Source organism: Lathamus discolor, chromosome 6 (genome assembly GCF_037157495.1).
Source record: "Lathamus discolor isolate bLatDis1 chromosome 6, bLatDis1.hap1, whole genome shotgun sequence".
Lineage (NCBI taxonomy): Eukaryota > Metazoa > Chordata > Aves > Psittaciformes > Psittacidae > Lathamus > Lathamus discolor.
Genome location: NC_088889.1, coordinates 92,220,783 through 92,247,563, shown reverse-complemented (window position 1 = coordinate 92,247,563; position 26,781 = coordinate 92,220,783). Strand labels below are relative to the sequence as shown.

Here is a 26,781-nt window from a genome sequence, read left to right as displayed (position 1 = left end):
TATGCTTCTAAGATTCCATCTGCATCCAAACTCTCAAGTCATGTGATAATACCAAGGAAAGTAATTTGAAGTTTTGTTTTACTCTTTATAAGGTCACTGTCAAAAACAATTGCACATATACATAAGCCAAGGGGTAATTTTCAAGGTACAGTTCTTTTTCTGCCATTATAAAGGGGGCTGAGGGTGGGGGGATAAAAATAATAAAATCAATAATGTTGAGTGTGAGGCATGAACAGAATACGGGGCAGTAGAAATAGGCAGATGTATTTCTATGCACCTAACAGTTTTCAGCAGTACGCAATCCAGCTTACACGAAGTAAATTTTGCTTCTCTTATGAATTTTTCTAACGCTTTGCTCCTGGCACAGTATGGGAAAGGCTGAACACTCTTGTTACAAGGCAACATCAAGTCCTTAGTTTGTCTGTGCTCCACTGACAGGGCTGTCAGAGCGACAGGAGACCCACTGCTTGACGTAGCTCCGTGGAAAATCCTCCCCCTCCTGCTCAAGAGGGATGGACCCACAGTTGGTCTGACGGTTTTGTTCAAATTCACAGTCAACCGGACTCCCACAGTCTGAGTCCACAAAGCCACTGTCAATAGTGTCCAAATCTATGCAGATCGCAGGGTAACTGTCACCAGGCCTTGCAATGTGAGGGAAGGAGTCACAGGAACCTTCACTGTAGGAAACACTTTCACCATCAGGGGAAGGGAGAGAACCTGGATTTTCCAAATCCCACTGATTAGGCTGCAAGCAAAGGACTCCTAGGATGCTCCCCATCCTTCCTTCCAAAGCCCTTTCTACTTGCTGGTGGGCTGGGACATTTGTACTCCGCAGGCGGTCTGTAGACACAGAGCCTGAAGCAAGTATTTTGTCTTGAGTGCTCAGGTCAGCCAGAGGCAAGTCACTGGGTATCTTTCTGTCTTCATCATCAACTTTAACCTTGGGGTAACCAGTTTCTCCAGCACTATCCTCCTCCCTGGTATGCTCATGTCCCCTGTACACACGGTTACAGTTGCATTGGCAATTACAAGGCGTGAATTCATCAGCCACAGTCACAGTATCAATGAACAAATGCCCGTATGACTGGTCCTGAGTCCCACTAGAGAGAAGGGACTGGCCATCCTGACCTGGGGCAGTCAGGCACGACACACAGGGCTTGCAAGGCAGATCTCTTCTCATCTCGTGCAGCTCCTCCCATGAGGTGCTGTTGGAATTACACATGGTGTAAACTTCTAGGACTTCTGGAAGGCCTATCCCCCATTCAAAGAAATCAAAAGTGATTTTTGAATGGGGTGCACCAACCCACTTCTGCACAAAGGGACACAGAGGGAAAGAGAGAGGGAGGAGAGAGGTTAGTGTCATCAGGTTTGAGGTTCTACAGAAACTATCAAAATTCTTACATCTTTAGAGGCAAAGTCAAACTCTAAAAATCCCTGACTCCTCAAAGCGAGCAGGGTATGAGATGCTGATGTCACCACACGCAGCAGCTGCAGGTGAATTGACTCAACTGATTGACAATGATTAGCTCTGAGAAGTTTATGTGGCTTTGCAGTTTTCTCCATGCTGCAAAGAATGCCACTGCCCATGGCAGCATTCCTTTGTGCATCAGCCAGCGGTCCCAAGCCACCACGTCTCCTCTGCCCTCTTGTCCTGGACACTGCTTCTCTCAGGAGGGATGGTCAGCTTCCTGCCAGGTGTGCTGCACTGGCACCCTACAACACAGCCCTGCTTTGTCACTTCCCCCACCCGAGTTCCCTGGGAAGGTGGTCAAGGCAAGGCTCCTCCCAATCTTCTGTCTGCAACCATGCCCCAGACCAGCCTTTTCTCCCACAGTGACAAGAAGGAAGCAGGAATAGGCAGGGAATGGAGACCTCAAAGAGCTGTAACCACTGCCTTTGCAGATTACTCTTACTGAGATGATTAGGGAGTGCCGCACACTGGCTCTTACCCTTCTGTATCACCATTAGTATTATATTCTGCCCTGTATTACCTCTAGGTCACAAGCCCCTTGCATTCAGTCACATGTGTGAACAAAGGCACCTCTGGGTTTCTCTGATCTAAGAACAAAGTAAAAGTTTCTGTTCTTTTAGAAGTCATTGAATCAGACACTAAGATCGCAACAAGCTTTAGGCGTGTGCCACTAATAAATGCCAGTCCCACTAGAGGATTCTGCAGTCCAGAGGCTGGGCTCACCCCAGACTCAAGACTTGGTTCTGCTCCCTGTCTGAGACTTACCTAATGGCTGAGCTGTGTAAAGGCCCACCTAAGTGCACCACCTTCTGCCCTGTCATTGACTGATGGCTTGGCTTCATGAACAAAGATTTGGGAAGGGCTTTACTCACACTTACTACAAGCATGATGAGGATTAAAAGGGCAATGTGAGATAGGCAAATCCAGTTGGAAAAGGCTGCTTGGTCACACAGGATGTTTCCGAACATGACTATCATCTCCTGGGTCAATCTCAAGCAACCAATGTCCTGAACCGCATGCATGCACAGTTGAGTCTGCGGTTTCCAGTGCACCTTATCACCTGCCGTTTCATCCGTCGTCTGTTGCTACAGGGCTTTGCAAGTGTGGTTAAAGCCTTCAGGCCTGCACAGTGGATTTTTTAGGTGAGGCACAGCATGCGCGGAACTGGCCCCACCCTTTACACCTGAGGTTTATCTGCCAGGGCCTAGAGAGCTTGGACGGTGACAGCAAAGTCCTCAGGTTGTAGGTTTGGTTAGAGTGTCCTTCTCTTAGATGGAACGCCTTACAGAGCTAAATGAGCTTCATCTGCCCGGGTTTGAAGTTAGAGTTGTCCTTCTCCTAGGATGGTTGCCCGAAGGCTAGTGTTCAGGATGTTTCCAAACAAGACTGTCATGTCTTGGGTCAGTTTCTTACTATTGCAACAACACAACAGCAGTAGGGTAAAACATCTAGGCAGGATTCTGACTTAGAGGCATTCAGTCATAAGCCCACAGATGGTAGCCTGGTGCCCTGTATAATGTTGGTGACAACACTGGGCTTCATAAACACTGTGAAGGCTTCTGCCAGAGAGCTGCATGAGAGCTGTGTGTTGCCACAGCTGCCAGACTGCCTTAATCCTATCAGCCTCCTGCAAAAGTTGCACTCAGAGTAACTAGACATGAGCAAAGAATTTGGGAAGAGAACATCTTCACACAGCCTATTACCCTCTGAGACAGAGCATGGAAAAGTCTTCATTACAGTAGGAAGCACCAAGTCTATTTTAATTTCTTTTTAACCTAAACTATGAAGACCTTATTATTAAAACTGTAATGGTCAGAAAGGCATCTGAGGTGCAAAAGGCTATTTGAAGAAATAGCAGGAAATCCCTTTGTAAAGTTCCTGCCCAACATGATCTTGTGTACACACAAGAGCAAACAATGTTTCTCTGCTTTCCCTTCTCTTTTTAGGTCTTAACTTTTCCTATAACATTTTCACTGCTTCCTACCCAGTCCAGGACTCTTGTCTGCAGAGCATCAGTATTGTAATTTGCTGATCATTATTCACAGGCATAACCTAACCAGTTGCTCTGGGGCAGGCAGGGTGCAGTCGAACAAGCCCTGCATCAGCTGGTTTCTTGCCAGCTGAAAGGGATGAGTCTGTTCATGTACCAGTGATGTCACCACATCCTCTGACAGCCCCTGCCTGTGCATCTTGTGCTGTGGCTGTGGGGACAGCAGCACAAGATGCTGTACTGCTTTCATCTGCACATTTATTAAGAAGTAACTCAGCTTCAGCAACTGAAGCTCATTCCCTTCTCAGCAGCACTGAACAGCACAATTAGCAAGAATGTAGTTCCCACAGAACAGAGAATCCCATACGGCTTCAACCCGAGAGGAGCGTGGCTCTTGACATGCAGGGTGCTTCCACATCTATTGCGAGCACTAGATAGCCTGTGACACTCAGGAATTCCCACAGAGCCCACCTGGTCTTGGCTCATTTCCCCAAGAGCAACCAGTGCCACTTGCCTCACAAGAGAATGCAAGTACCCCTCTGGAGAAGATATGGGAAGCCATAATAAGGCTGAAAGAGGAAGGCAGGAAGGAAGGGAGGCAGTCGCTGCCAACTTCGGGTTGGATGGCAACCCTCCAAGACTACTTGCTTAACCTAACTGCAAACATCAGCCATGCAGCAGTGGGAAAGTACATGAAGATCATAAGGGCTCAGCTGGTGTCCCTTTCCCAGAGGGTCTAAGAAAAAGCAGAAATAAAAAGCAGACAGTGAAGTGTCTCAGGTCAGTGCTGCTGTAGCAACAGGAACTTGTCCAGAAAGAGGCAGTGAAGTCTGCACTGACATGCCAGGAGTTTACAGTTTCATAAATGGCATTGTGAGCTGCTGTTCAGCTTAATACAACCATTATTTATGGATGCTCAGTGGTTTTAGTTTTGTAGCCTAAGAACTCCAGCAAACTCTGCAGTCTTTGCAAACCATTTTGCCACATGAGCAAGTTTGGCTGTTGTTGAATAGGAAGAGAATTTGGGAAGGCTAGGCAAGGCTACTCAAAGACACTTCCTGTACAGGGAGGCAGCTGCACTGTACTATCACACAGCAGCTATCTGCCCACAGAGCTCCAGCCATTTTTCCAGGTTGATATGCAGAACTACTGTCCGTATCAGTGACTCCTCAGCGGGAACTACAAGTCTTGGTGTTGTGCTCATGTCATGTGCAGAGGCTGGAGTAAGAGATGGCCCTACAGTGAAGCCTGCTCCATGACCTTGATGCAGGATGGGACTGGAGCTTTTGAAAAATCCCAGTTACTGTCCTGGTATCCCTTTGTCCACACCCTTCAGGCTTCCAGGCTTCACAGATTATATATGAGCTCCGCTCACCCACTGAAACCTACAGGGAATAAGCAGCACGGATGTGACATAAAGGCCTTCAGGGCACAGAGTAAACACTGGAGTGCTAGTCCTTATATCTGGAGCTGTGTGGTATTCCCTTGAGATAGATTCCACCTCTCACTGCCCTAATAAGAACCCCTTGCCCAGGACAGCATAATGCGATTTTTAGTTTAATTTTGTCATGTGCTCCATTTTCTCGTAGCCCATTAATACCTTGAAATCTCCATTATGCACCAGGTAAAGGGGTTTGAAAAAGGGAGCAGGGTCTGGGATGCAAGCTATCTTCTTCCATAATCTGGAAGACAAAAGAGAAAGGCTTTGTGGTTAAGTACACATTACAGATGCAAATCAAGGCATTTCCAGGTATGATTCAGGCAGCCCCAGTCACCTGCCCAGCCTCACTGGCCTCACAAGTTAGCAGGTGGCTGAGGATCCAAGGATGTCTTGTGCTATGAGAGCTATCTAATGGCCTTTCCTGTGAGCCTCACAGGAGGTGGGCCTCAGCCCTCAAGACTTGAGCACACAATATTCACGCTAAGGAAAGAGGTTTTTCTTTCCTTCCTGGAAAGGCACAAGCTGCTGGAAATGCATTTTCCCCTCAGGCTGCCGCTGGTCTGCACCTGCAGGCCAGAACTCTGCCCTGTGCTCTTCTGTGTACAGGGGCTGTGCCAGCCCTGTCATGCAGCAGCCCAGCACCATTCCCGCTGTGCTGCAGGCACTCCATCCCTCTGCAATGGCACCTGACCCTCCAAAAAGTAGGGAGCCTTCAGCCAGCACTGAGCAGCCTGTGTCAGCTCTGCAAAGGGCCAGGCCAGCCATGGCTATTGCTCCCGTCTGGCAAATGCAGAGCACAGACAGGACCAGGAGAACAGCCCAGGAGGCTGGGTAGCCCCTTCTCATCCCCATGTATCGTTGTCTTGTCCCAGCCAGCTGAATGGCAGCAGAGTCCCAGAGAAAAGCAAGGTGCTCTTGGCAGTACATCAGCTGGAGACCATACTTTGCTGTCTGTGCATGGATACACAAGATGCAAAGAAGGCTGCATGCGAATAATCCATCTGTAGCAACAGAATTGTAGTATTTACTCCAGCTTCCTGAAGCATTCTTACCTCTGCTGTTTGGCCAGAAAGGTTGTGATTGAGGCAGTGATTGCCACGACACCACCCAACAGCAGCAGCCATCCCATGTCTGCTGTCTGTGTCACTGCTAGAGAAAGAGACAGGATCATTCAGGCTCACCTTGCATTTTTAACCTGGTCAAAAAGCAAGAGACAGTGAGGAGACACTCTCAGCTTCTACCCCAGACTTTCTCTTAGGGACTAGGCTTTGAAGGACAGTAAGAAGGTCAGTATAGGCAGCACATATCAGCCTAGCCCTGGGGTTTACGTACTCACTAAGCAAACCAAATATGCCTGTCTTTACTAGACTATTTGTTCTAATTAATTAGATTTGATTAGAGTTCTGGAAGTATTCTCTGCCATTGGGCTGGAAGGGCAAGGAGAGCTGGTTTTATGTACCGGCAGGGCCAGTTGTCAACATCAGCGGACGACTCCATTCACTCCAAAATCCATGATAACTAGTGCCTTCTCGGGGTCTGGCTCTCACTTGGAACTCGTACTCAGTGTTTGCCTGGAGTTCCCATGGCAGAATTACCAGTGTCCTTTTATCTTCATGAACAGCTTTAGTCTTCCAAGTCTGTGAATGATGAAACACCAAATACTCAGGGCTGGAGTGACTGCTCCTACGTTACCCTCACTGCTGCCCAGTGAGGAGCCCTGCAAAGTCATTTCCTCTGCTCTCATGTTGTTTCTGCAAGGCTGTGCTCTGGTTGGGCAGCAGCTGCATGGGGCCCTCAGGGATCCTTCCATGCAGGACAGCATGAGAAGTAAATGAACTGTCAGCCTTCCCCACAGGACCTAGTACTTCTGAAACAGTTTCTCAATTCTTTTTTCAGTTTTACCTGTTTTCAGTCCCGGCAAGCAAAGAGATGCCTTTTCCAAACCAGGAAAACCCTCCTCCCCACCAGTGCTCTTGTCCTGGTTGTGAGGGCCCCCTCTTTGCTACTACATCCTACTTGATGGTAAACTGACATCTCACCTCCCAGGTGTCGGTCCTTCTCTTGTAACGCAGCTGATATTCCAGCTCCTCATTCAAAAAGTAGAAAGGAAAGTTCTGGTAGATGGTTTCCCAAGAAATATTGTAACCCTCTGAGAACACAGCAGTCAGATTGAATGGAGGCTGTGGTTTGACTGAAAGACAGGATGGTGTTACCCTTCCCAACATTACTGCAGACAAGAGGTGGCCCAGCGTAATATCAGCAGTGCAGAGCGAACAAAAGTCCCCTGGCAGGGTGGGGCCCCCCTCCCAGGACAACATCAACAGCACTGCTGCCTCTCAGGCTGGGCCGCCATGCACGGAACCCCACACCTCAGCATGTCTCTCTAAACATGCCTTCTGCCTGTCTCTGAACCTCCTCATCACCTAAGGAACAGGAGAAGATAGCACAAGGGGCTAATACCAGCTGGCAAACATAGAGTATAGCACCTTGTTCTTCTCATGGCATAGGAGGATTCTGTGTAGTCATAGTCACTTGCACAGTTAGGGAAATATCCCTCAGTGTAACAGAGACATCAGGAAAAGCTGACGAGAGTGGACACTGCATAAACCCAGTGCAAATCCCTGTGTCATAAGTGCCTAAAAGACAAGCTTCTGTATCCCCTGCAGGCTGTTTTCATATCGAAAAGCAGTAATGCACAAACTCCAGCCCTAGGTCTACAGGGTCCATCACTAAGCTATGATGCCTTTGTATGGGGACATCCAGGAGACATGCAAAGCACCAAAATAGTCTGTCAATGGAGACAAGAGGCTTTCTGAAATGTTATGGTATTTTTTAAAGAGATGACACTTCTCAAATAAAGTTTAATTTGAGAAGAATCCAACTAGATAAATCCTTTTTCACATGGCCACACAGCTCCTGTCTGCCTGGCTAACCACCCCTTCTCGTCACAGTTTGCTGCACAACATGGAACACACCAGCATTCCACCAAGTCAACCAAATGGCTGTATCCATATCTCCTGTCATGCAGAAGAGATGTTTTGGAGTTGCCCCAGAAAGGAGTGGCACATCCATTATGTCTGGGACACCTTGTGCCACCCACAATGTCATGCTGGTTCAGGTATCCACTGCAAGAGCCTTTTTGGGACTCCTGTGAGGACATTTGTGGCATTTGCAACTAAAGCAGTTCCTCTTGGCCTTCAGGTTCTAGCCAAGAACAAACACCTGCATAGTCTACATATGAGACTGGTCTAAGGTAGAAATTTATCACTCTTGCTTCATGGGGAAAAGAAATTTCCACACAAAAAGGCTGGGACCAAGCCAGCCCTAAGCTCAGCCTCAAGCGTAAATGTTTCTGTAGTTTACAATAAGAGCACAGTGGTGTGTAGATGAGTGCACACCAAACACAGGCCCCCAGCACTGCCTGTCATGCTTGCTCCTTGCCCAGACTATCTAGGAGACAGGTAAAAGGTCAGACAGTATTTATGAAATCCACCATTTTTCTACTTACTGTTCTCAGACATATAAAAGCCATTGGACATCACGCGCTGCTTAGCAGCTGTCTCTGTAACATCCACCTGGACTTTGATATCTGCCAGCAGTTCAGTCATATCCACAGTGCACATGTACTCTGTGTGACTGGTGTTCCTGGACAATTGCAGGAGACTGCAGGCAGCCACAGTGTTTTCTGGAACTTCCTCGGAAACCCTAAAAACCACCAAAAAACCCAAACAAGTCCAAATCTGCCACATGCTGTAGTTTGACTAAAGCACCAGGCACGGAAATTATGAGAAAATAAAAGCAACATGTTCAAATAAAATGTATCTTTGAACTTTGACAGTTTTTGTGTCCATCTGTTGTCTGTCCCTCCCCCTGCCGCTCTCTTTGTTCAGCTTAAGATCTTTGAGAGCAGTAGGAAAGTGTTTGTGGAAAGGAAAGGTGCTGACTAGGGCTACACAGCTCAGGACTGCACCTACTTCCTTGCTGGGGCAGAGCAGCAGCCACATGAGGCTTGAACAAACTGCAGGAGCCCTTCCAGCACACAGGAGTGAAAGTCCATTGTTAGCAGCAGCAAAAGGCAAGATATTCTCAGGGCAGGAGAGAAAACAGTGCCAAAGAAACCAGAGGCAGTGTAGCAGTCAGTGGCAAGAAGAGTAGTCAGTGGACACAGGAACCAGGGATCCTTTGCCAAGGGAGATGCCAGCTGATAACTTTAGTGTGAAGTACCAAGTAAAAACCAGCATGGCAGCAAGAACAAGATTCTACCTAACAAAGGGGTCAGAAGGACACTGCTGTGCTATGGTCATGTTAGAAGTTCCTGCTAACTTCACTTTACTCATCCTACTGAGACGCACCATGTTGCAGTGAGGTTATATGAACTGGCACCCAAGTCATTCCTCAGGACACAGGACAGCGTCTGTACATAGTCCACAAAACAAGTGAGGTTTTCACAACATGTAGCTGTAGGTTGGGAAAGAGAAAACACAATATCAACTTCCATGGTGAAGCAAGCAGAACTTTATATCAATACACAGAGTCCTCAGGGCTCCCACTAAATCTGAAGGTAACAGACTCTGAGATAGCCCCCCCAGAAGTCTCCAGTCTTAGAGTGCACGGTGTATTCACCTCTATAGGGAGGCAAGTCACTGACAGCAAGATAAGTGTCAAACAAGAATCTATTAAAAATGCAGTGGCAACAAATGGCATATCAGCGTGCAGGAGCTGCTCAGATTGTTGCCAAAATTATCTATGTTCCCTCTTTTATAGTCACTATAGCAGAGTCACATACTATTTCTGCAAGAGCCCTGGCTTATGCAGCACGACACATGACTACTCCATAACAAACAGCAGCATATTGAAACAAATTTAATGATACCATTTCCTAAATCGAGGTCTGTTCTTTGCTGGTTTCATTTATGGCATGGACAGGGCATTTTGCACATCTTTAAAAGTAGTACTTTAATAATTCTTTCTTTACCACGCTCTCTGCGTACTATTTTTCTATAGCTCGCTATCTGCAGCATCATTACTTTTCATGTCCAGCTCCAGGGGCTCGGAATACACTTTTAATGGAATTTTGAAAAAAATAAAAAAAAAAAAAAAAATTGTAAATTTGTAGTTACTAGAACTTCCATAAATCATTCTGATAGTAAAATGACAGGCACAATGTATTAACCATGGAAACTGAAACAGACTTCTAAAGAGAACTTGAGAGGAAATGGTAGGATTTATGCTGGTCATTAAGAAAATGAGCTAATTTGAAAGTGTTCACAAAGCAGTTTTTATGCTCTTCTAATTGTTCTGCAGGAGCTCTGCTCATGTATCAGTATCTGAAGTGTACTGTACAACAGCACTGCTGTTCTGTGCATAACACACTTAAGTTATCTCCCTGGATTTCATGGCAGAGCAGACAGCGGCATGCTGAGAAATGTCTGCATTGGTGAGTCTTCTCCTGACAGCATCTTGGGCTGACAAGAGACACTGCTACTATGCTAGTGAGGAAAGGCCTGTAGGAGGTGCTGGTGCAAACCATGCCTGCTAGAGTGACTACTCATCTCTTCCATATAAAGTATCACCCCTTTTTGATGGGAATAAAATTGTCATCATCCAGGGGAACATGTCAAGGTTGTTACATCCATGTAACGTGGTCCCCCCCTACCATCAGGACTGCTCCCAGGCTTATGAGATTAATAATCTCATAAAATAGCTAGTTAGTATTCTTCTATGCTATAATGTTCATCAGCCATAATAGCCATGGGCTATTATGCTTAGGTAGCTGGTAAGATGCAAGTGTATCTTTGGGCAAGAATCTGTTCACAAAATTAAGAAGATGGCAGATTTTTACTGTGAAGGAAATAATCAAGTGTCCCAAACCCAGTTTGATCTAGGATGATTTGTCCGTCCTTGGTAGCATCAGAAACAAAAATCAAATACTTTTAATAGAAGACTCTAGCTTGGTCCAAACTGAAATTAGTAGAGGATAATTCCCTGGCTAGCGTTACACAAAATTGAGATCAGACATCACAATGATCCTGTATGGCAGGAAGATAAACCTCAGAATTCATCTTTTCTGCTAATTTTGCTTTGGAGTGCTTCCAATACCCTGCCTAGAAGAGCCTGTAAACGCTAAACTTGTGCCTGCTCCCTGCAGACACTGCTGTGGCTGCCTTTTTCTGCCCAGATGACCTGTTCAGAAAGTCAGCTCTGAGTCAGCTGGAGCTTGCCTGGTGAGTAGGAACCAGCAAGGGGGTTGGGGGGAATGACACACACACACATGTGTCAGGGGAGGGGGGCATCATTCCATCCCAACACACCCAGTCAGTTGCCAACACCTATAATAAATGCTTGGAACAATGTACATACATTCCGGCTGCTCCAGCCAACGAGTCGGCTTCAATTGGAGCTCGGCTCAGATGCCTCTATACAAACGCCCGCAGCATGGGGAACAAACAAGAGGAATTAGAGATGTGTGCACATCTACAGGGGTATGATATAATAGGCATCACAGAAACATGGTGGGATGGCTCCTATGACTGGAGTGTTGGAATGGAAGGTTACAGGCTCTTTAGAAAAGACAGGCCCGGCAGGCGGGGAGGGGGAGTTGCCCTTTATGTTAGGGATAGGCTGGAGAGTATGGAACTCTGTCTGGGGACAGGTGAGCAGTTTACAGAGAGTTTGTGGGTCAGGATTAAAGGCAAAACAGCCGTGGGAGACATTACTGTGGGGATCTGTTACAGGCCACCTGATCAAGGAGAACCTGTGGATGAAGCACTCTACAGACAGATAGGAAAAGCCTCACGCTCTCAGGCCCTTGTTCTCATGGGGGATTTCAACCACCCTGACATCTGTTGGAACGATGGCACTGCACGGCACAAGCAATCCAGGAGGTTCCTCGATTGTGTGGAAGATAACTTCCTTCTGCGAGTAATAGAGGAGCCGACAAGGAGAGGTGCCATGCTTGACCTTGTGCTCACCAACAGGGAAGGGCTTGATGAGAATGTGGTACTCCAGGGCAGTGTTGGATGCAGCGATCACAAGATGGTTGAATTTGAGATCCCCAGGACAGTGAGAAAGCTCACTGCCCTGGACTTCAAAAGAGCAGACTTTGGCCTCTTCAGGAGCCTGCTTAGTAAGCTTCCATGGGATATAGCCCTGGAGGGCAGGGGGGCCCAAGACTGTTGGTTGATATTCAAGGATCACCTGCTACAAGCTCAGGAGTGCTGCATCCCAACTAGAAGGAAGCGCGGCAGAAGGGCCAGGAGACCTCCTTGGATGGATAAAGAGCTGCTGAGGAAAATTCAAAGGAAAAAAGAGGCTTATAAAAAGTGGAAGCAAGGACAGGCAGCCTGGGTAGAGTACAGGGATATTGTCCGGGAAGCTGGGACCAGGTTAGGAAGGCTAAGGCCCAGTTAGAATTAAACCTAGCCAGGGATGTTAAGGATAACTGGAAGGGATTCTACAGGTACGTAGCAAACAAAAAACAGACTAGGGACAACATAGGCCCCCTGAGGAAGCTCTCGGGAGAACTGGCTACACAGGATTTGGAGAAGGCTGAGGTTCTGAATGACTTCTTTGCCTCGGTCTTCACTGGCAAAGGCTCTGACTGCACCACCCAGGTCTTAGAAGGTAGACGCAGGGACTGTGAGAATGAAGACCTTGGGCCCACTGTAGGACAGGATCTGGTTCGAGACCATCTTAAAAATCTGAACGCGCACAAGTCTGTGGGACCTGACGGAATCCATCCGCGGGTCCTGAAGGAGCTGGCGAATGAAGTTGCTGAGCCACTGGCCATCGTATTTGAAAAATCCTGGCAGTCAGGTGAAGTTCCCAACGACTGGAAAAAAGGAAATATAACCCCCATTTTCAAGAAGTGGAAAATGGAAGACCCGGGAAATTACAGACCAGCCAGTCTCACCTCTATGCCTGGTAAAATCTTGGAGCACTTTCTCCTGGACAGCATGCTAAGGCACATGAAAAACAACAAGGTGCTTGGTGACAGCCAGCATGGCTTCACTAAGAGGAAATCCTGCCTGACCAATTTGGTGGCCTTCTATGATGGGGCTACAGAACTGATGGACAAGGGTAAAGCAGTTGATGTCATCTACCTGGACTTGTGCAAAGCGTTTGACACTGTCCCACACAACATCCTTCTCTCTAAATTGGAGAGATATCAGTTTGATGGATGGACCACTCGGTGGATAAAGAACTGGCTGGATGGCCACACACAAAGAGTTGTGATCAATGGCTCGATGTCCGGCTGGAGACCGGTAACGAGTGGTGTCCCTCAGGGATCGGTGTTGGGACCGGTCTTGTTTAACATCTTCATCGCTGACATGGACAGTGGGATTGAGTGCACCCTCAGCAAGTCTGCCGATGACACCAAGCTGTGTGGTCCGGTTGATACGCTGGAGGGAAGGGATGCCATCCAGAGGGACCTTGACACACTTGTGAGGTGGGCTGATGCCAACCTTATGAAGTTCAACCATGACAAATGCAAGGTCCTACACATGGGTCGGAGCAATCCCAGGCACAGCTACAGATTGGGCAAAGAGATTCAGAGCAGCCCTGCAGAGGAGGACTTGGGGGTGCTGGTCGATGAGAAAATGAACATGGGCCGGCTGCAGTGTGCGCTCACAGCCCAGAAAGCCGACCGTATCCTGGGCTGCATCAAAAGGAGCGTGACCAGCAGGGCGAAGGAGGTGATCCTGCCCCTCTACTCTGCTCTTGTGAGACCTCACCTGGAGCATTGTGTGCAGTTCTGGGGTCCTCAACATAAAAAGGACATGGAACTGTTGGAACAAGTCCAGAGGAGGCCACGAGGATGATCAGGGACTGGAGCACCTCCCGTATGAAGACAGGCTGAGGAAGTTGGGGCTGTTCAGCCTGGAGAAGAGAAGGCTGCGTGGAGACCTCATAGCAGCCTTCCAGTACCTGAAGGGGGCCTATAGGGATGCTGGGGAGGGACTCTTCGTCAGGGACTGTAGTGACAGGACAAGGGGGAATGGTTTAAAACTTAAACAGGGGAAGTTTAGATTGGAGATAAGGAGGAAATTCTTTCCTGTTAGGGTGGTGAGGCACTGGAATGGGTTGCCCAGGGGGGTTGTGAGTGCTCCATCCCTGGCAGTGTTCAAGGCCAGGTTGGATGAAGCCTTGGGTGGGATGGTTTAGTGTGAGGTGTCCCTGCCCATGGCAGGGGGGTTGGAACTAGATGATCTTGAGGTCCTTTCCAACCCTAACTTTTCTATGATTCTACGATTCTACGACACTGACTGCATGATGCAGCCCTCAGCAAGGGGGCTTGGACCAGGAGAGGTTCACTCCACTGCCCCTGGCTGGCCTGCCAACAGCAGCCGTAAGCCCCAGGGATATCCTGGTCTTGGCCACCAGAACTTTTCCTATGGCAAAGGTGGGGTTTGGGTGGTATGCAGTCAGGGTGAGCTCTGCTCAGCGGTGCAGCTCCTTGTGTGTGCTCTCTACTGCCCATGGAGCTTCTTGCATAACTCATTATCCCATGGAACCTTCTCCCCTGGTATGCTATCTTGTGCTTGCTGTCCCATGACAACTTAGTAGCATGTAAATCTCAGCAGGGCCTCTGTCATAAGCCACTAAGATAAATCCTATGGGTGTACAGCCTGGGAGAGATATCTGGGAACTTACTGTACTGGAGTAAGAGGAAGAAGGAAGTACTCTGGAGCCACAGTTTGTTCCTCATGTTGGTTCTGACTGGATGTCCTGGGAGAAAAAAAACAAAACAAAACCAAAAAACCACACACCTTAAAAAGTCCCAAACAAACAATTAAAAGTTCATCTGTGCCATCTCTCGTATGTTAAAAAGTTGAGGCAGAATTAATTTTGCTTTCATTTAAATGTCTAAAAGTGAAGTGCCTGATTTAGGCAAGTCATCCTCTGTGTACCTACTCCATGGGTTAGGGAGACTGACCAACAGCCCTGCCAATGGCTGATAACCAAGTCAGTGAAATCTCTGCTCTTTGCCAGCGGCATGTGCTCAGAGAAGGCAGGAAAGTGACTGCAGCCACATTCTATCCATGCAACAGGAAGGCACTTGGGTTAAGCACTAACCCGTTTTTTCTTCAGTGGTTTCCTGCAACTAGAAATGGTTTGCAAATAGGAGAAGTGACATTGGTGTGGCTTCAATATCTGTACAGTGAATTAGTCATAGTCTGAATGTCACCGTGGGTCTGTATAAGCACAGCTTGTGAGAACTCATTGGTTTGTTCTACCCATGGTTTAATAAGCATGGAGCTCCTGGTTAAGCGACTCCAGCAAAGCAAACCAGTCAAAAAACCAAAAAGCTTCCCATATGGCACAGAAGAGAATGATGTACAGTACTCACTTCAGGGAAATGCTGTCCTGATGCACTTTGGTGAAGAGAACCTACACAGAAAAGGACAGCAGGATGTTTACAACAATATGAGGAAACAGCATCACATACAAATGACTGCTCAACCCACAGCCCCCACTCCAAGACCAACCCCAGAAGCCACATAACACACTAAGGCTGTGTTTTCACAGCATTTAACATTTACAGAAACACACAGATGTGCCCAGAAAGACTCAAAATGAGCTCCCTGCCGAGTACTGGGAGTCCTTCTCCTCAGGCTGCTCCCAATCCCTCCATTTCCCAGCCTGTATGGATACCGATACCAGGTGCCGTGACCCAGGTGCAGGAGCAGGTCCTGGTTGCCTCATACCTCCCCAGCACCAGCAGCGAGCTGCAGGCCATCACTCAGCAGAGAACGCCAGCGAGGCCTCTCCCACCCGCGGAACATTTGTGGTGGTGAAAAATTTCCCAGGGTTACTCAAATAATGAAAGCAAAATAAATTTAGCAGCCCCCAGAAAGCCCCTGCGGCCCCGCACGGGCTGAGCCTTGCTCTCAGGCGCCAGTGTCCAGATGAGATCAGCAAGGCTCCCGGGAGGTGCACGAACGCCTCATGGCCGCAGGCCTGCCGTGGGGGCACCCGGGCTGCTGCTGCCCCTCCTTTGCTGCCAAAGGCACGGCGCGGGTGAAGCGCACGCTGCACAGGCCCCAGCACCCTGCCAGCCTGCCCCAGCTGCTGCCAGTGGCAGGACAGGGGCTCTTCCCACACACTCCAGCCCTTCCTTCTGCACCACACCTTTCCTTGAGGAAAGGCCTTCTCTTGACCCCTCTGGTCCCAGTTCAAGTTTCCTCCGTAGGGTAACGATTGTCACCACCGCTATTTCTGGTGACTTCTGATTACTAAGACACAGGCCACTGTCTAACCCCACCTTGTGCTCCCTTCCACTGCGCTCCTCCAGATTCTCTTTCCTTTGAGTGCTCTCCTGCCAGCCGGAACCTCTCACCTGACTTCACGCTAAGACCTCCGGCACCACGAGAGCAGATGCCCTCAAGGTGGGCAGGCTCCTGAGGCAGCTTCCGGTCGGGACTTCACGGCACCGCGGCCCCTGTTCCTTGCAGCACATTTCACACAAGAACCGGCCACTGGGGCCGTGTCACTCGCCCTGGAGACACGATGCATGCACTTGTCCACGGCCCTTTTACCTCCTCCTCCTCCCTGGGAAATACCTAGAACCTGTAACTGCTGGGCTCAGAACGTTCAGGGCTGCCCTGCCTTAGGAGGACAGCGACCTGCCCAGACGGGCCCGCTCCCGTCCCAGAGCACGCTGCCTGCTCCCCTCAGCCCTTGTGCCCTCGTCCTGGCTGCAACCCAGTGCAGGCCACGGCGCGGGGCCCCGCGGCAGAGCCCACGTCAGTGTCACTGCCCGTGGCTGCCATGCTCTGCAGTCCTGGCCACCCTGCAGGGCCGAAAGGCAACTTGCTGCCACTTCTTCAGCAGAGGAAGGAAGGGCTGGGCCGTCAGGAGGGCTCTGCAGCCCCAGGGCTTGTTTCAGAACCCAACTCGCAGGGCCCCAGTGTTTCATGTTCAAGATACTTCTGTAGCTCCCTCATTTTATCCCCATTCCTGCCTAAATGGCCAGAGCGATGCAAGGGAAGTCTTTGCTGGTTTTAGCTGCTGGACTGTGATTTCTTTGAAGTGCCGTCCCTATTTTCCTTCCTCTGCTCAGAGAATAGCCTGTACCATCAATCCAATAGTACAGGAAGGACTGAACAGGAAAAAGTCAAACCAACAAGCTCATCAAGAAAGATGTCTTATGGAGATATCACAGGCTGCCATTACACACTGGAGAGAGGTTAACGTACAAGGTTGTAATCTAGAAGGAAGCTTCCTGAGTAAGAGCACAGTAGCAGTAACAAGACAGAAAAGCAGTAGGATCTGCTGATATGGATGAAGCAAGGAGGTAATACTTCCTCACCTGGGGCTCCACTGTCCAGTCTCTTACCCTTGCCAGTGCATACAGATCAGTCCAGCACTTATCCTCTTCCCTTTTTGCACAGTTCTCCTACCTCAGTGTGGTGGGAAAGTGCTGCTGCCTCTAAGTGCACCACAGAAAGCACCAGTGCTGTGTGTCTGACCTCCTGGCTGTGCTCCAGCTTGTTATGACAAGACACGGATGCATGTGTAGAATAGCTAGGAAAGATGCAGCTCTGCAGCAGTGTCTCTGTGGTCTTTGCTGGCTGAAAGACCTCATGGCTTCACAGAGATGGGTAGCGGACCCTGCTCTGAAGCTTCCTCCAGTCAGGCCCTCTGCAAGCTTCAGTCCCAGCCTGAGATTAAGACCCCCACCTTTCCTACATCCCTCCATTTGTTACACTCTTCCATTTGCTTCCGTGTCAGCACCTTGCTCATGTGGTTGTTCACTTGGAGGGAAGAATGGCAGTTGGCAACCAGCAGAGGCAGGAACTTATTCCCTGTCTGGCATTAGAAAAGTCCTTTCTACCACCTCATTTCGATTTCTCTGTGAAACGGGGGCTCTGAGACAGCTTCATGCATCCTTGAAACACAGCTATTTAATTCTTATAAAATGTCAAGCATTGTACAGCTCCTAAGCACCACTGCTGCAAACTCTGTAGTGTCCTAGGGAACACTGTGTGAGAGCACACAAATAAAGCTGATCAGTCATTCATATAGATGTGCAAATGTAAATGATACTACAAGGTTTTGATATACCAGAGGATAAGAAATACGACCAATACAGACAGACATTTACAGACACAAAGATGATTTTAGTGAAGGATCTGGTAATATGGTGCTGTCAGCTGCCAAAGACGGGCGCAGTCTGAGCTCACAGTTTGAAGTGTCTCCAGGAAACGTAGATACTTACCAAACTTCCCCAAAAGAACCCTAATTAAGAACTCAGTTGAAGTAAAAAACCAAAACCAAACAGCCCCCTCGGTATTTCCAAACATGCGAAAATAAATGTCTTTTCTACACCCAGGCAAAAAACCGTACTAGCCTCTCAGTCACCCCCTGTATGAAAAACAGAGCTTTCTTCTTGAAGAAAAGTTGATTATCAGTGTACACCACCATCTAAGCACAAAGCCAAAGCAACAGGGAGACAGAAGGATTCTCTAGCTGTCCAGTAGAGGCCAACAGCAACGACAGTAGGGGCACAAGTGACACGTCAGCTACAAGAAAGCTTTAGAGTGAAGTCACAGATATCAAGCAGCAGCAAACTGGCAGCAGGGAAAGCTGGAGGAAGCATGAACATTACCTTGCCCTGTCCCTGTCCTCTCAACTGTCCACTTCAGCCTTCCAACAAGTCCATGGCTGGCCTGGCTAAAACACCACTGCAGCTGCAGATGCTGCGCGCGCAGGAGCTGGGGAGCAGGTGGGTCTCATGAGCACTGAGTAAGGGTAAAGCCTGCTTGTGCACAACCCAGGCTGTAGGTATTGGAATACAGTGATAAATGGGGGTTGACGTCACCACTGTACCAGTATTACTGTGCAGACAGAAGGATGTGGTGAGCAGAGGAGGCAATGAATTCGGGTCTAAACACCCACACAGCATTTATTACTGTATTGCTCTGCTCTGTTCCTCTCATGTGAGAAAAAGGTGGGAGAGCAGATAAAAACAAGCCTCCAATCTAAAAGGTCATAGTGGGGCTAGTAGATTAGAGCTTTGCAGTGGGGAGGCATCAGTGTCAGGGCGTTAAATGGCCAAACCTAACTATATAGTACAATGTGTATCCTGCCAGAGACAGGAACCACTGCACTGCACTTCTGCCTGTCCCCAGCATGGCCCCTGGACCCAGGGCAGCAGCACCAATCCTCAGACCACAGGCAGGGAGCTGGTCTGGCTGCTGCAGGGGAGAGGGGCTCACCCCTGCCCTGCCCTCCTGCCTGCAGCTCGTGCCTGCGCTGGAGCTCTGCAGGTTACAAGGCTGACACTGAGGAAGGGCAGGCCAACCCACTCCTGTGTACCTTAAAGGGGGCTGCAAGGAGTCCAGTGCATGCTCCTTGTGTCCTTGGGCAAGAGGGAATGGAGCAGCGCTAGAAGGGGGCTTTGCACGCACAGCAGAGTGTGGCGGTAGGAGGGTAAAGAATAAGAAGCTGGAATAACCCAAGGAGACTGCAGCAGCAAAGCAGGCACAAAGCAGCTGGGTGCAGGGTGAGCAGATTCTGTGCTCAGCCCCTGCTGCACCTGCCACACTGCAACAGGAGGTGCAAAGACTTGGCACAGCACAGCATGACCGGCCAGGCAGCCTAAGGCACCAGATGCACACCCGGACAGGGGTCAACTCTCACCCAGACCTCAGGGCTCCTCAGGTATCTGTAAGGGAAATTACAGACATGGGAGAGTCAGGCTGGTCAGGCTGTACATAGTGCCTGTACATGCGTGCATGTGCAAGTACATGCATGTGCACGTGTGAAGCTGTGCAAGTAATCCAATGTGAAGAGCAACAAAGAGTCTTGCCTCTGCAGAGCAAACGCTTAACATACAACTGGTTCTTCAGCGCTGGCAGCCCAGCAGTGTGACCCACCAGACCTCCTTCAGTGCTGAGGACTGCACCCACCATACACAGCCTGGGAAGAGCCATCATGCAGGACACACACACAGGATCTCTAGGGGCCCTGATACTTGTTCCCGCCTGGCGCACAGTACATAGGTATGTCTCCTGCACAGAACAAAGCAAGTCAGTGGGCTCAGTGCCCAGTGCCTGTCTCCACAAGCACACAGCTCTAGAGCTGCTCTGTGCTGTGAGGGCACTGACTCCCCTACACCTGAGGTTCCATGACACTTCAGGGCAGCTGAATCCAGCCCCAAATGTAAAGCACTTGGAGACCTGAAGCAGTTCAATTGCCATGGAATCATGTTGATTTGAGAAAAGAGGCAACTACTTTCATCCAGCTGTAATCACATTCACCAGAAGGAAGTGTGAAGGGTGCATCAGGGAAGTCTTGGTAGACTCTGCTAAAGCTATTGATGACCCAAGAGCATTTTGCCACAACTAGAAGGGCAACAACTCTAAGTATTTATAAGCAGGAATAAATACACACAGAGGAAATAACAATCAGAGCTGACGTTTCCTTTCCCTCGAAGAGAGAATTAGTGATACTTGCAGTTACCAAGTTCATGATATGGGGGTGAAAATTCCACAAAAACAGTACTATATCTGTATTTTCTTCCTGTCACAATGGAATTAAAACAACATCCTCTGCACTGTCAAATATACACAGCTAGTATAACTCTAGGGTAGAAGGTGCCTTTACTAGCTGGTGACATTCAGGAGGAAGATAATCACACATTACGATAAGCAATGAGTAAAACATGGCAGGAGAACAGCTGAAACACGAGTAACAGTGTTCTAGTGGAAGGAAAAGCAATAGAAGAAACCACCTCAAAGCTCAGGAAATGGGGTAAAACATGAATGAGCCAGGCAGAAAGCGGAGGTGTTAGTCAGCAAAGCAGAGGCTGAAAAACAACAAAGCCCCCCAGCTGGCAGGCTGGGAGCTGGCAGGATGCTGCAGAGGAGGAAGCAGTGCATAGCTTTTGCTCTGGGGAATGCTGAGTGCCACCTGCAGAGACCCCAGCACCTTGCCCTCCCGCCTCCCTTTTGCTTTTGCCAGTTGTCTTTTTGTAGCCACCAACATTGGGCTCAGCCTCTTTGTTTTCCCCTTTACACATCTAGTCTGAACCCATTCTGCATGAAGGCTGTAGTATGAGGACACCACTTTGGCTCCTGCCAGAGGAAAAGGGCTTACCTTCACAGAGCTTTGACTGTGAACATTTTGCTCACACAGAGGGGATCGCACAGAGGCTCGTATCTTCTCTTAGGAAATCACCAGACATGCTGGTAAACAGAAACAGGAATGACTGTGCCTGTGAGCTCACCCTGGCCATCTGAAACAGAAACCTACAACTCTCATACAGCATGCAAACTGTGCCCAGAGTATCTCCCAGATGCCTCACTATGCTGAATACATTCAGCCCACAGGAAAGCATACTTTCTCCAAGACAGCCTCCACGCCAGCCTACTCTGAGAGCTGAGACCCATGTGGATAGCTCACAGGCAGTCCTCTGCCTCCATCGGAGCCCTGCCCCACAGCTGGGTTCCTGCAGCTTCACAAACTAAACATCAGCCTCTTCTGCTCTGATGAACTGATGTGCCCCATCCTCTCCACGCTTCCCTACCACAGCCGTTCTCAGACTGGTCCCAGGTCACATCTGTACTTCCAAAGAGCTCTGACCCTCCATGGGGTCAGCAAGTCCATCACATATTCCCCAGTGCTCACCCAAGTCAGCAGCGCTGGTAGAACTCTGCTCCTTCCACACAGGTTGGCAGAAACTGACCCATGTAGAGCCAGCATCCACCAGCTGATCCCAAGGTCTCTGCTCACAGGGATGCACCAAGGCCAGAACCCTGTGGCTGGCACAGAGCTCTTTATGGCAAGAGCCCCACCTGAGCTTTTCTGATCTTTGTTTTGCCACAGCTGTCACAACCCAGCATGCCTCAGCCCTGCAGCAGCTTGCCCGGCCACCAGCTCTCACAGCAGGCCCTCCAACTGAGTGTGCCTTGGAACCCTCTGCTACCTCTAATGGGGTGAAAACACAGGGGCTACCTTCAACCTCAGACTGCAGAGGCACTTGCAGGGCAAGAGCTAATGGCTGGCAGGGCAGAGCTGCCTCCAGCGGCGAGCAGCGAGCTGCAGGAGGTGATGGCATGGCAGACCACAGACCAGCAGCCCTGCTGGCTCCATCCCAAACCCACAGAACAGGCTTAACATAAGCCGTGGCTTCTCACGTCACTGTGTCATTAGGGGAAAAGGTGGGTGCGGGTACAGGCTGGACAAACAGGCAGAGATGGGGAAGCACCTTGCAATATGCTGGGGTATATTAATAATATTGAAGATATACAGGATTTTCTTGGAAACAGATTGCTCCAAAGTAACCAGCGCTTCCAAAAACTCAAAATACAATCCTGCACAGAGAAGCAGAAAGGCTTTGTGAGACTCTTGGGGCAGTCCGAGTTTTGTGAAGCTGTGGCTTTGCTATGATGCTGTGTTAGGAGTTCATTGGAAGGTGGCAGAAGGCAGGAGATTGCTTTGTTTGAGGCTAAACCAGCCAAAATATGGGGTTATTGGCTCCATAGAACAGAGACTAATGCAATGAAATTGCGTCACATCAGTGTATCTGCACCCAAAGCAGCACTAGGAAACGCTTCCAGTGCTCTGCAAGAAGAGGAGAAGTCTGAGGCTTATTCCTACAAAAAGCAGGGGCTGGGGGATTCCGTGCCCCACAGTGACTGGTTGTGGTATGAGGCTCCTGCTCGAAGAAGGAAGCTGAGCCGCTGGTTGCTGCTCTGTACCAGCTCTGCACAGTTGCAGCTTCCACACCCCTTCCCTGCCACTGTGCATGTGCAGAAGTTGGGAAGAGAGTGTGGAGAAGCTGGAATGTGCTAAGAGCAGCACGAAGCTAAACCGATGGCAGATAACTGGCAAAATAGACATAATACGAACAGCAGCTGAATGTGTTGGTCCTTCCTGCTGCGGAGCACAGGTGGAGGTTTATAAGACATCTCATAAGAACTGCAAAGGTGGGAAGAATCCCTGGTGCTTCTGCAGCAGCTCGGAGCAAGGCCGTGGAACGCGAGCTAAACTGCAGGTCCCAATTCCTGCCTTGTGCAGGGAACAAGGCACATGATGGCTCTGTTGCCTAGCTCACATTGTGGAGGAGGTTTCTGTGTGCTTCTGGAGAGCCTCAAGCAGACAGTGCCACCCAGCACTGAACTGTCCTCCATAACCTTCAAGCCTGGAGCCTGCCAGACAGGTGCACTGGACAGTGACTGCAGCACAGCAAGAGCCTCCCAGAGCCAGCTCCTGGAGACCTCACTCACCAAAGGCCAAGAGGGCAGACATTGGGGCCAACCTCGGCCAGAGCAGGCCTGGTTCTCACAGCAACTCTCTAGAGGATCTGGACAAGATCTGAGGACCAGTTACAGCCCTGAGCTGGGTGTGGAAATTCTCCCCCCAAGAGGCACTCCAGTGTTTCTCACCCTGTTGTAATTCTTGTTGCTGTGTGGGTGGCTCACTGCAGGTGAAACCAGCAGTGGCTGAGCTGGGGAGGAGCAGCCAACCTCAAACTCTTCAGCTGATACCAAATTCCCCCATGTCTAAGAGCTGGGGAAACAGCCTCAAGTAGGAAAGTCCCAGTGACAGGTTAGGCACTGACTCCGTAACCTTCAAGCAGAGAACAAGCAACATACTGCTGTGAATGCCTGCTCTTATGCAATGGGGCACAGACAGGACCATGGAAGCTGCTGATCCACCACAGCTCAGGGACAGGAACTCCTCAGGGCGCCTGCCACACTCCATGGGCAGGTCTAGGACAGTCATCCCTCTATCAAGGACAGGCTGTGGGTCACAGGCTGTACTCTACCAACTCTTGCCATTACAACTGCCTCAGTATACAGAATTTTAGGGCTCCTGCACAGATGGTCAGTTCTGTTAATGGCAGAGCAAAAAAGGAAATAGTGCTCCTGCCCCCGCAGCAGCACTTGGTTCCTACCTATATTCATCCAGGGCTGCAGCCAATTTTTCCTTCTCTATCCTGCAGTCTTGCTGGTGGGGCAGAAGGCAGCTGTGTGGACAACTCGTTGTAGAAAGCCATTGGAGGGACAAGATAAAAACAGGACAGCACAAGGGACAAACAGAGCAAAGCAACTTTGGCCAGAGTTCAGCAGAGCTGCAAAGTTCCTCTCAACATTCCTTTCTCAGCTTGTCACAAGCATGAGAATACTCAGGACTTGGAAAACCAGTGGTGCTGCCGATGGCTGTTACTGGGTACTCAGACAAAACACGTTGAGGGGTAGCTTCAACTTCGCTTAACTGTGTTGGAGGTACCTGGACAGTACCCTCTTCCTCACTTGGCTGGTCTGCAGTGGGGATGCTCTGTGTGTGTGGGTACACTGCATGTGCACAGTTCCCCAGAGAATTAGTCAAAACCACCTATTCTTTGTGAAAGCAACTGTATGCAGAATTACACACCTCTGTCAGAGCTAGAATGCAAATGGCACACATCACACTTCCTAAGGAGTTTTCTACAGAAAAGACATAGCTACGAGAAAGCAAACTGTCTGCTCAGTCCCTATTCACTAAGGAGTCACATAATTCTAAACACAGGAAAATGTTAGGGAGCAGGATTCTGGAAATCACAACCCCCTTAATTTGGTTCTCTCACCCTTTGCTCTGCTACTGCTATTATGCAGCACCTAAAAGAACTCGTTTTCTTAGATGCAAGTTTGTAGCTCACGATGGGTAAGTGCTTGCATCCTGCCTGAACAGTGCAGGCTCCCAAAGCAAGATGCAGAGACGTTATTTAAAAAGCTGGCCCCTCCTGTATCCTAAATTAACTTGCTCCCACCTCCAAGAACTTGACCCCACATCCTCAAACTCCTGCTCCACAGCAGTTTCATCCTCTTGTGGTTATTGTTGGTTTTCCACAGGCAATGACAAGCCTTATGATTGACAGGGATTTGCCAACAGCTGTTCCACATAGGTGTGTATTTCTAAGGAGCCAACACTGTTCAGAAAGAAAAGGCGAGGCTGTGGCACTCTGCAAAGGAAAAGCATGTATCAGAACTAGCTTCTCCTGAACTGGGAATACACCTGCTTTTCTCAGGAACCCATTTCACTCATGGTGAGTCAGGTTGCTAGTACCTGGTAGGCCAGCCAGGTAAAAGATGTGGAGGCGGATTGACGGTGAGAGAGCAATGAAGTGCTTTATAACTAGGCTAAAACTTGGCACTAGCCCCCACTTGCACTGCAGTCTTAACAAGCACACCGGAAAACACAGAGAATATACTTACTGTGGTCAGTAATTCTATGTCCTGGTAAGAGCCCTGCGCTAGCTGAAAGGGCCACACTTGGGGGGTCCCAGCAGCCAGGAACGAAGCTCCTCTCTCTGGAGGGCTGCTCTGCAAGCACGGGCTGTCCCCACATGCAGCTCAGGCTAGTTCACCTCACTGGCAGCCTGGCGCCAGCCCAAGCCACAACCCCTCACACTCTGGGCAGATCACCTCAGGCTGGAAACCCATCATTGAAACCTCCCTGTGTTTTATAGTGCTGCAACTGCTGCGGGCAGCAGAAGTGGAGGCACTGGAGGATGGAGCATGAGCTGCAGACATGATCCATGCCTGCAGCAGCACAGGCCGAGCTGCCCACTTGCCCCAAAGCCCATCACCAGCTCTGGGTTATGCAAAGGCATAGGAATAGGGCTCCCCCTTCTTGAAGAGTTACAGTTTGATTTCACCAGAGAAATACTGAAGGGAGAGAAAAGGGGAAGAATACCCACACACAGAAAGCCATCCAACAGGTCACAGCTATGTAGAAGCCAGGGAAAGGCAGGATGAAGCTGATCCAGCTGAGCGCAAGCCTTCCAGGAGGATTCCACCAAGAGCACAAGGGAGAGTACAGGAGCAGAAGTGGAAGAAAGCTCCACTGGTTCCTGTGCCTCCCTTAACAGCCCTGTGCTACCACAGCAGAGTCACCCATTATGGGCAGCTCCAGTGACTAGCTATGGGATTTTGCTTCAGCTTGACTTTGCTTGGATTTAGGGAAGTGAGGCTTACTCATGAGGCAGACCATGGCCTCTGCATCTTCCCGTTCCACCATTTCAGTGTAGGTTTGGTTGATGGGTCCTAGAAGGCCTCTTCATCCATCTGCCTCACACCCCTCCCACTTCACAGAGCTTGTGCTCATGTTACATGCAGCAGTGACTCTCCTCGTGCAAAGAAAGAGTAATTCTGATAGAAATAAACCTCACCTGAGCGGAAATAAAACTCAACCTGATGTTTCCAGTAAAAACAAATAACATGTTCACCAGCACCTTAGCTACAAGCAGCGAGATCTTTCACCAATCACCACCTTAGTGAAAGTGAGCTACAAACCAGTGCCTATGATTAACTATATTAACGAAATATTAACCATTACATCTAAATACAGATATTTCACGGTGCACCTCCTCCCAGAGCTTACAAACCTTCTTTTACTGCTGCAAAACTGATGGGGAGATACCTCTCCTACTTGGCCAAACCGAACTTTGAAGTGAGATTTGCAGTACCAAAAATCTTACAAAGCAGGCTAAATCAGTTTCTGTGCTCAGCATTATGCATGGCAATGCAAATAAGGGTTTCTAACCTAATAAGAACATACATACATATTTTAGTACGTGTCTTAACGGTCCTTAACTGTTCTGTGCCACTGCCAGCTGACTGGGGTGGAATGTACCACATCAAAATATATAATGCCCTAGAAATGTGCAGAGTTATGAGTAAAACTTTTGGAATAATTAATCAACAACAAGCATAAGCTGCCTTAAAGAACCCAAAAAAAAGCTCCATCAATTAAGAGGGTCTGACCTTCAACTGATAAACTTCCTGGGAAAACACTGCTTAGAAGTATCCAATTCCATTGACAGTTGTAGAAGTATGAAGTAACTGCTTGCTTCTACAAAATAAGAAACTAATCATCAGTAACAGC

General features: G+C 49.1%; 1 protein-coding gene across 9 annotated transcripts; it reads right to left on the bottom strand.

The window, feature by feature from the left end:
- Nucleotides 1-61: 61 nt before the first annotated feature.
- Nucleotides 62-26,724, bottom strand: IL21R (interleukin 21 receptor). Of its 9 annotated transcripts, none has more exons than XM_065684994.1 (10): nt 26,661-26,724; nt 15,254-15,294; nt 14,557-14,631; nt 9,255-9,360; nt 8,411-8,607; nt 6,942-7,093; nt 6,362-6,539; nt 5,955-6,051; nt 5,062-5,143; nt 62-1,309 (listed from the first exon to the last, which is right to left on the bottom strand). In XM_065684994.1, the coding sequence occupies exons 3-10, from the start codon at nt 14,609-14,611 to the stop codon at nt 413-415; spliced, it is 1,764 nt and encodes a 587-aa protein (XP_065541066.1). In that variant the 5' UTR covers nt 14,612-14,631; nt 15,254-15,294; nt 26,661-26,724; the 3' UTR covers nt 62-412. The 9 variants fall into 9 exon arrangements, with proteins under 9 accessions (XP_065541066.1, XP_065541064.1, XP_065541063.1 ...); XM_065684992.1 differs by lacking the exon at nt 26,661-26,724 and adding an exon at nt 21,538-21,696; XM_065684991.1 differs by lacking the exon at nt 26,661-26,724 and adding an exon at nt 21,007-21,095.
- Nucleotides 26,725-26,781: the final 57 nt, after the last annotated feature.

Bases quoted from the DNA above. Each gene is read 5' to 3' on its own strand.
- IL21R (XM_065684994.1), bottom strand. From the start codon at position 14,611: ATGAGGAACAAACTGTGGCTCCAGAGTACTTCCTTCTTCCTCTTACTC. The intron at 9,361-14,556 runs GTAAGTTCCCAG...CCCAACCTACAG, and splicing joins CTTCCTCTTACTCCAGTACA to CTACATGTTGTGAAAACCTC. The intron at 6,052-6,361 runs GTACATAAAACC...CTCTTTCTCTAG, and splicing joins GTTGACAACTGGCCCTGCCG to CAGTGACACAGACAGCAGAC.